Consider the following 10,159-nt stretch of genomic DNA (forward strand, 5'->3'; position numbering starts at 1 on the left):
CTGATTCCATATTTCCTTACTTTAATTTTTGCTGGAGTTCCACTGTTTCTTTTGGAATGTTCCCTTGGCCAGTACACATCTATAGGAGGCCTCGGAGTTTGGAAGCTTGCTCCAATGTTTAAAGGTATATTATGCCCACCTTGCCACATGACAGCTGCAAAAGGCATTTCTGAACCAGTTGCAATGTTGCTTCATTTATCATGTTGTTAATTTTTAAAAGAAATGTCTACATTTCCAAATTGCTACTGAAGCCTTCAGAGAGAGCTAAGGGTCTGGATAGTCTACTCCCATTACAGTTAATTAAAATTAATGAGAGTTAGAAGCCAGATCTTTTAGAAACTATTGAAAAATCTCAGAATAAATTATTGATTTAGTCTGTGTGAAAGGCAAGGCTTGTTGTGGGTGATATCTTTTATTGGACCACTTGCAAGGTTGGAATAGACTTAAACAAGCTTTTAGTGCAGTGGAGAATGCATCATATTCCATTACAAATTGCATTCACTGCAAATCCTCATGTGAATTTTTCATATGCTGGACTATATTTTGGGGATAACAGTAAAACCTAAAATCACCAAGTTCTGCCTAGCACTTAGCAAATTTCAAATTCTTTTACAGAAGCATGAGGTATTCTACACCACTTCTATGTTCCCATCCATATACAGCCAAAAAATGGTATGACCTTCTCAGTCAGATATAGATCACACTTACTCATTCATTTTGCTACCAATGCTGGGTTACTACAGTTCTCTCTATATATCAAGAAGACTTGAAAACTTAAGGGGTTGCAGATTACATTTTGGCTTCTGAAAAATAACCCGTTATACCTATGCCAAAAAGTAGATTGCTTAAAATCAGTGACTTATTTATACTGTTGTTTTTAATATGTTACATATGTTTGCCCTATAAATATAGATAACTCAGTATGATATAATTTCATCTTAAAATATTTTTGCCTTTCAAATGCCCCCAGTAGTGTAGTCTAGTGCAACAGAACACTAGTGGTTCTATTATTAAGGTGTTAAACACATCGCTATGAATAATTTACAATTCTCTAATGTTCACTTTGTTGTGTTTTTCTCTGCAGGTGTTGGATTAGCTGCTGCTGTCCTGTCCTTTTGGCTAAATATTTACTACATTGTGATTATTTCTTGGGCCATATATTACCTATATAATTCATTTACCACAGTAAGTGTGTGTACATTTCTTTTCAATAGAAGGAAAATCTTGTTACAGATAACTACTTAATCTAGTTCACTGTAAACAGTGAACTGAAAAAAATCCTTTAAGAGTTAAATTGTATGGAACCTTCTTATACTTAAATGCACATAATTAAGACGCACATTTTCCTTCGCTCACACTTTTGCATTCAAAAAATGACAAAATGAAACTAAACAGATTTTCCATTTGAATTTCAATTTTGAAAATACGGAAGTGTTAGAATTTTGTGCAGAAAGAGGTAGGTGTTTTTTCTTTCCTTTCCCCTTTTTCTTCTTCTTCATAAATTGCAGTAAAAGCAATTAAGTTGAGATCTTTCAAAGACATTCTTTGCACACTTTTTCTGTTTCTTTTATTCCTTTTTTACTCTGAAACTTTCCAAAACTTCTGTAACTTGGGTAAGTTAGTGTCACAGTTGTACTGTTACATTTTGCTTTTTATCTATTTCCTATCTTTTCCAAAGTTGATGAAGTTTGGAAAACTTAGAGTGGAAAAACAAGATCAGAGAGGGACATGTAAAAAGGAAAAATGTTTTGGAAATTATTTGTGTGTTGGTCTCAGTGGTTATCCATGTCATTCAGTTAGCTTATTAGTTATGGTATAACATTAGCCTTCTTCCAGTCCACTGGAACTTCCCGAAAATTTAAAAAAATTTAAAAAACCAAAACAAACATTAAAAATCAACAATGATTCAGACAGACATTTAGCTAAGTCTTCTAATATTCTTGGGCTCAGCTTACCCAGTCCTGATCTAAAATGTTCTGGTGTCCTGATCTAAAATGTTCAATTTTAATAGCTGTTATTTAACATTCTATCCTACTGATGGAGCAGAATGTTGTTACCATGTTCCAGTATGAATATTATAATCTGCTATTTTCCAAATACAGAACAGAAATATTCATTGAATGTTTCTTCATCTCATGCATCATGACTGACAAGTTTATAGTCCTTATTTTTCTTATATTGTTACTGTACCAATCTTAGAATTCCATTTATTTCTGAACCCTTGTTTGATATTTTTCTTAATCCAATGAAACATACCATTTTCTGTTTTCCATTCCCCTTAGACTTGTCCGTATTCCCATCAGAAATGTGTCTGCTTCCAGCCCAACCCAGCTCACAGGTGCTGTTCTAGGGGATACAGTTCTGGGGCAGCCTTGCTGAAATACAGGGCTTCCTACATAATGGTCAGGAATCCAATAGTTCTGGGAACCTAAACTCAAAATGGGGTCTTAAGGCCTCCAGGTTCCCTGATTCATGGGTAGGACTCCTCCAACTCCAGGGAGGTCCCCAGGGTTGCTCCCAGGTGCAGCCACCTACCCTATTTCATTTTAGAAAAATTGAAACTATCAGAATCATCTGAAATTAAAATTTAAAAAGTTCGTTTCTGAGGGAAATGTCAAGTTCTCATTCCAATTCAGAACAATTGTTTAGTGTCAGAAATAAACCCCAGAAATTCTGACTTGTATGCAGGTTTAGATTTGTATGTCTTGTTTATTAGCTGATAAACAAATGTTTTCATATTAGTTATGTCTTTTTTAAATTCTATTTGGAATTGTTATTTTCACTTCCCTTCTTAAACAAAATGATTTTTCAAGTGAGTAAGCCATCTACATGAATGTAGCATTTAAAGGTGTTTGGGGTCATCTAAGAAAGCATTCTTAAACAATTCTCAATTAGTATTCACATTTTTGTTTAATCTTTTCTTGCCAGTACATTTTGCTCTTGATACTGGACACTGTTATATAAAATGCCTGTTGAAAATAGCAACTCTAGTTCAAGTTCCTATGAAAATCTCATTCTAATTTTGAGAGGAAAAACTAAAACCTTTCAAAATGAGTTAATCAATAACTATCATGCTTCATTATCTTTTAATGTATCAAAGTCTTGAGGACCTCTTGAGTGCACCAGTGTCTTAAAGATAATTTCAATATATTCATGTTTTGAGAAGTGAAGCTGAATCTGTAATTTCTGACTAATACCTCAGAGAAAGAAGGAAATATTTTCACAACTGATTCATGTAAATAAATTGTGTGGCAGAACAGCACTTTGGGGAAATGAATAATTTCCAGAATTTGGGTATATTAGTTTTCAGTTTCACTTTCATTCCAATAGAGAGAGATATACCTGAGGTAAGGCAGACAAGGTTCTTTGGCTGAATCTGATATCTTTTATTAGACCAACTTAAATAGTTGGAAGATTTGGCAAGCTTTTGGGTTTAAAAACCCTTCATCAGGCTGAGGAAGTTTCTGCAGTTGGTGTGTGCTCTTCCTGCATGGAATGAAAAGCAAAGAAGCTAGAGGCTGGGCTGGGCTGGTATGCATGTGAGACAGGAAGTCAGTGAAGATGTAAATTGAGGAGTTATTGGGTGAGAGACAGGCTGGGGGTGGGGGGGAGAAGAGGGATGAATGTAATAGTTAAATAGTTGAGAGGTACCTGGGGAGTCAGATGTCAGGCAGGTTATAATGTGTCATAAATCCAATGGCTATATCTGGTCCATGATTTTTAGTATCCAGAAAGTTGATGAAGTGAAGTTCATAGGCTCATCTCTGAGAAGTGTTTTGTAAGTTTTCTTTGAGGATTAGAACTGAGAGATTGGAGAGAGAGTGGTTTTCTTGTGAAAAATGTGCCCCCACAGGTAACTGGGTATTCTGGTCTTTGATGGATTTTTGGTGTGCATTCATTCTGGTGTGCAGTTGTTGTTTGGTCTCTCCTACATATTTTCCATCAGGGCATTTGGTGCATTGGATGAGATATATTACATTGCTGGGGGTGCAATTGTAAGATCCAGGAATGCTGATGGCTCTGTTGTGGGGTGTAGTAATTGTGTGTGGGGTGGCGGGGGAGGTATGTTGGCATATTTTTCATGTCTTGTCATGCCATGGTCTGGATTCATTTGGTCTACTCTGGGACTGAAAAACTTTGCTTCTGGTGATGAGGTTAGTGAGGTCTGGTGCTTGTTTGAAGCCTAGGATGGGTGGTTCTGGTTCTTGTATGCATACCAGTCCACTCTCTAGCTTCTTTGCTTTTCATTCCATCCCAGAAGAGCACACACTGACTGCAGAAACTTCCTCAGCCTGACAAAGGGTTTTTAAACCCAAAAGCTTGCTTCATTTTCTTTTTCCAACTATTTAAGTTGGTCTAATAAAAGATATCAGATCCACCCAAGGAACCTTGTCTGCCTATGTCCTTAGACCAACAGAGCTACAACCTACACCCCTGTATATATGAGGTAATGCTTACATCATTGATTAACTCTATCTTTTTTTCTTTCTAAATAGAATCTCCCTTGGAGACACTGTGAGAATTCATGGAACACAGACCGCTGTTTCTCCAATTATACTATAGCAAATACCACCAACATGACAAGTGCAGTGCTTGAATTTTGGGAGTAAGTTGAGAAGAATCTTTATTTGTGTGCATATGCAAAATTCAACTTTTTATAATAACATACTTCCTCAAATACAAGGCAAGGTTTTTTCCCCCATTTAACATGGGGGGAAGACCCACATCCTGGATTTGAATACAAGCATGGTTGGACGGCTGGAGTTCAGAGCCACAGAAACTGCTTGCACCTGCCACCTCCCCTACTACAGCCTCTGCCTACCCTGCCCTCCTCCCCACCACTGCTCTGACTCTAGCCCCACTCTGGCCCAGGGCACAGAACATGTGGTCACTCCAGCCCTTGCTGGGCCATGCAGCAGTTGTGGTTGTGGTAACTTCAGCCCTAACTCCAGCCCTGGGGCTAGAGCAGGACCTGGTGCCACTGCTGGAATACATGGGCTGGACTGACCATGTGCTCCATGTCCTGGGCCAAACTGGAGCCAGAACCAAAGCTGCAGAGGGTAAGTAGCAGTGGAGCAGGGCTGGTGGTGAGGGAATGACAGAGGCAGCAGTGGCATGGCAGCAGGGAGGGATGGGCGGGAGGGGCAGATGGTGTGGAGACCAAGCATGGAAGACATAAGCACAGGGGGCAGGTGGGAGGGGGAAGTGGTGCACAGGGAAATGCCAGGGGACATAGGCAGGAGGAGGGGCAAGTGGTAAGGGGCAGGTGTCACAGGGAGGCAGGGGCCTGGGTGAACAGGCAGGTGGAAGTGGCAAGAGCCAGGGGTCAGACCATTTGACTTCCCCACTGCCTCCTGCCCTGCTGCTGGTTTCCTCACTGCAGTGGTGGAGAGAATGAACCAAGACAACCCTCTAATAGTTAGATTCTATACATGGAAAATGATAACACATTTATTATTTTTTCTTGTCTAGTATATAAGTACTGAGAGGTCATCTTAACTTTAAAACTGTCTTGGATTCAGATAAATATAGTATTACACCCTTCTTTGGAATACTGAGTTGTAAAATATGCCATTCTTTTTGCTCATTTTAGACGTAACATGCACCAAATGACTGATGGTTTGGAAAAACCAGGGCAGATCCGATGGCCATTAGCAATTACACTGGCAATTGCCTGGATTCTGGTGTACTTTTGCATCTGGAAGGGGGTAGGCTGGACAGGAAAGGTAAGACTTAGAAATATTGATCAGATGAGATTCAGTAAGGACCAGTGCTGCAGCTGGGATGGAATAATTGCTTTCACAAATACAGAGTGGGGAATGAGTGGCTAGGCCACAGTACTGCAAAGAGAAACCTGGGGTTTACAGGAGGCCATAAGATGAATGTGAGTGAACAGTGTGTCATGGCAAAAAAATCAACAGCTTATTAGGTTGTATGAACAAAAGTATCACTTGCAAAGCAAGGGCAGTGATGGGCAAGGACAAACAAATGATTTACATAATTATTAAGGGCCTGGGAAGCAATATTTATGGGGAAAGGCTAAAAGGATTCAGATTATTTAGTCTGAAGATGAGAAGTCTGAAGAAGAGTTTTGATTAAGAGTCTTAAAATACCTAAAGGGTGTTTACAGAGTGGCTGGGGATGGGCTTTTTCCATCACTGTAGGGGACAGGATTAAGAGCAAAGGACTAAAGATTCGTCAGGGTAAATTTATTTTGGAAATGAGGAGGAACTTTCTGACTATGAGGGTAGTCAAGCATTGAAACAGACTATCTAGAGAAATTGTGGACTCTCCCACCTTTCAATAGCAGGTTAGGCAGACACTTGGCTGGGATGGTTCAGCTGTGTTCAATGATGCTACCATATCATACTTGATTGAATTCTTCATGTAGATCTCCATGTGGCTAACGAAAAGCTAAGTATTCACAGGACAATAAAAGAAATGACCCATTGTGTCTGTTAGTTGAACTGAGCCTGTTTGAACAAAATGGTTCCAGTACAGAACTTCAAACCTGGCAATCTCATCTTTCTTTCCTACTTTCAGAGGAGGCAGCAAGATCATTCTCTGCAGCCTGACTTTACAGTTACCCATCCACAAGACTTGGAAATCAAGATATCAAGAGGCCTGTGGGGCAGTTATCCCCAACAAATGCCATCCTTCCACTCCCCTCTCTACTAGGAAGAGGAGGACTTATAGGTTCAGAAGACAGAGCTAAAAATGCTCTTCTCCAAGCTTGGCTGTGACTAGGAACACTGATGTTGTGCAGACTAATGCTTGCAGTGCCAAACAATATGTGAACTAGAAGTTCAGGAGCAGCCCAGTCCTATTCCTCATTTGTGGCCCTAGGGGCACTCAGAAGAGTAGTGGGGAATGTTAGTTTACTTTGTAGATGTGCTAAGTAGGGAATTCCAGAACTGTTGACTTGCTGTGTGGCACTAAATATAGAATGCCATTTCCTACCCACAAAATTTGACATTTTTTGTTGTTGTTGTGACACAAATAGTTAAAACTACTGAAATTTTACTGGGAGCCAGGGGGAGATCCAGGGCAGTATAGTGCTACAGTCGCATCCCCCTGTCAGCTGCATGCCACATGCATAGTGATCTCTCTGAGCTCACCAGCTGGTCCATGCAGGTGACTCTGGAGCTCAGGGGATGAATGCCACCACTTTTAGCCCTGCTCCACCCCTTTCTTTCCCCTGCCTCTAAATTTAGCACAGAGAAGGGGATGGGGGGAGGTAAATGGTGGCAGTAGTTGCCCCTGGACTCCAGAGGCATGCAAAAACAATGCTTGTGACAAGAGCCTGCACTGAACAGCTGGTAATCTCAGAAAGCTCCCTGAATGGAGCTCCAGAAGGACCCTGTGCTGATCAGGTAGGAGCCCAGAGGACTCAATGCACATGTGCTGCACAGCTGAAGGGGGTATGACTATACCCCCTTCACTCCTTTCCTGTATCCACCATTTTATGTCTAGATTTGTAATCCCTTGTTTCTTTCCAATAGGTGGTCTACTTCTCTGCTACTTATCCATATGTCATGCTGCTTATCTTGTTCTTCCGTGGAGTAACACTGCCTGGAGCAAGGGAAGGCATTTTGTTCTATATAACTCCTAACTTCAGTAAACTTTCTGATTCTGAGGTAAACATTTATTCTATGTAAATAAAAGTTCCCTACCAATTGTTTACCATTCAAATGATATCTAATCAGCCTCTTGCATGTATGTATAGACATAATAAAAACATAATTGCTTTCTGCAATCAGGTATGGCTGGATGCTGCCACACAGATTTTTTTCTCCTATGGTTTGGGTCTTGGTTCACTGATTGCTCTTGGAAGTTACAACCCTTTCCACAATAATGTTTACAGGTAAAAAGATTATTATATGTATTACAAAAGTTCTTAGATGTCCCAGCTGAGATTAGGTCCTATCCTGTTGAGTATTGCACAGACAAGGGTGAGAGCCATGCCCTGATACTAGGATCAGAGCCTCTTAATATGGAAGACAAAGAAACCGATAGGGAATTCAAAATTGCAAAGCGTAATTAGGCAATTTACCCAGCATGACCCAGAAAGTGTCAAATAACTAGGAACTGAACCCACAATTGAAAAGCGTTTTAATCATGCATCTTACCAGCGAAAGTTCCCAACAATAAAAGAAGTAAAAAACAGTTTCTGTGCTTTACTGCTGCTTCAGATCAGGCTGGTTAAGGTATTCTGCAGCAAGCAGCACACAAGAAAGTTATAGGTGAAGTATCACAACTGGCTACTTTTGACTTCCCAGCTCAGCCAATTATCCGCTTGTGACTGGGTATCTGGGGGGTGGCATATGACACACACCTGAAGGAAGGTTTGAACTTAGGCCTGTGAATTCCATTGCAAGACACTTGCACTATTCTATCACTTGCACTATTCTACCACCACAACCCACCACTCAACAGCACCAGTTAAAAGTATTGACATATACCAGTATTTTTTCATTCACTAGCACTTTACCTTTCTTTCAGGGATTCCATTATAGTGTGCTGCATAAATTCATGCACAAGTATGTTTGCTGGCTTTGTCATCTTCTCCATTGTTGGGTTCATGGCTAATGTCACCAAGAGGCCTATTGCAGATGTAGCAGCATCAGGTATGTGCGTTATATTTTTCCAGAGTTCAGTGGTATCCATTATTTTGTTTACAGCAATATCTATTTGAGCTACCATTAATCATTTATATTTCCCCTATTAGTTTCCTTAACCACATGTTAAGTGAGTGCCATCTTACATATTAACAGAGAGAAAGGGAGAATTGTTGCAAGTCTCACAGAGCATCATATGCCACCAAATGAGTTAACACTAAGCTGGATGCCCTCGACTGAATCACCTACTTGCAAACTACATGTAGCCTTAGGGCATTTGCTAAGAGACCCAATGTAGGCCAAAACAATTAAATAATAATGGGTGCACATTCAGTTACTATAGAGCTTAACAAGATTTTAAATAGTTATGAAAATCTGAGCAATGGCCTTCTGTTGTAAAAGTTTCCAAATATATATTAAGTGTAGAATAAATACTGATCAAAGCAATGAAAATCATTTAGTTTACTCTCATTTTCATGTCAGTATTATTTAACATTAAGCCTTTTCCTGACTGGTCATTTTTTACCCTTTTCCCAATGGGCCTAACCCTGTACAATTTGAGTTGGACTGGATACTTTGTCAGGAAAATTGCTTAATTAAGACAGTCAGCTGCCTCATTGGGTGTCACACTTGGAAGGAATTTGCATAGTTTGCTTGCAGTTCTCTGAATTTTCATTAGATGGAAAAGCTATAATTTAAGCAGAGCTGATGGTTGCTGTGGCCCAGTTGGTATGCCAGGTATCCATCCATCTACTGCAGCCACGAAGAGGAGCATTCAGTCAACTAGGAGAGGTGTATGGTAGCCCCTGATAGATTCATAGATTCATAGATGTTAGGGTCGGAAGGGACCTCAATAGATCATCGAGTCTGACCCCCTGCATAGGCAGGAAAGGGTGCTGGGTTTAGATGACCCCAGCTAGATGCCTATCTAACCTCCTCTTGAAGACCCCCAGGGTAGGGGAGAGCACCACCTCCCTTGGGAGCCCATTCCAGACCTTGGCCACTCAAACTGTGAAGAAGTTCTTCCTAATGTCTAGTCTAAATCTGCTCTCTGCTAGCTTGTGGCCATTATTTCTTGTAACCCCCGGGGGCGCCTTCATGAATAAAACCTCACCAATTCCCTTCTGTGCCCCCGTGATGAACTTATAGGCAGCCTCAAGGTCGCCTCTCAACCTTCTCTTGCGGAGGCTAAAAAGGTCCAGGTTCTCTAGTCTCTCCTCCTAGGCCTTGGTCTGCAAGCCCTTAACCATACGAGTGGCCCTTCTCTGGACCCTCTCCAGGTTATCCGCATCCCTCTTGAAGTGCGGTGCCCAGAATTGCACGCAGTACTCCAACTGCGGTCTGACCAGTGCCCGATAGAGGGGAAGCATCACCTCCTTGGATCTATTCGTCATGCATCTGCTGATGCATGATAAAGTGCCGTTAGCTTTTCTGATGGCTTCGTCACACTGCCGACTCATGTTCATCTTGGAGTCCACTAGGACTCCAAGATCCCTTTCAGCTTCCATGCCACCCAGCAGGTCATTTCCTAGGCAGTAGGT

The 10,159-nt window shown here is 40.8% G+C and overlaps 1 protein-coding gene across 1 annotated transcript in view; it reads left to right on the forward strand.

The window, feature by feature from the left end:
- SLC6A1 (solute carrier family 6 member 1) overlaps positions 1-10,159 on the forward strand; it is a 49,341-nt gene that overhangs the window by 1,637 nt on the left and 37,545 nt on the right. The window contains exons 2-8 of the mRNA XM_006036355.2: positions 1-124; positions 1,085-1,185; positions 4,497-4,606; positions 5,594-5,726; positions 7,503-7,637; positions 7,761-7,864; positions 8,503-8,627. The exon at positions 1-124 is cut by the window's left edge and continues 4 nt beyond it. Of these exons, the coding sequence (XP_006036417.1) occupies positions 1-124; positions 1,085-1,185; positions 4,497-4,606; positions 5,594-5,726; positions 7,503-7,637; positions 7,761-7,864; positions 8,503-8,627 (832 nt within the window). The remainder of the gene's footprint in view (positions 125-1,084; positions 1,186-4,496; positions 4,607-5,593; positions 5,727-7,502; positions 7,638-7,760; positions 7,865-8,502; positions 8,628-10,159) is intronic.

Source organism: Alligator sinensis, unplaced genomic scaffold (genome assembly GCF_000455745.1).
Source record: "Alligator sinensis unplaced genomic scaffold, ASM45574v1 scaffold440_1, whole genome shotgun sequence".
In the NCBI taxonomy this organism is placed as follows: Eukaryota; Metazoa; Chordata; order Crocodylia; family Alligatoridae; genus Alligator; species Alligator sinensis.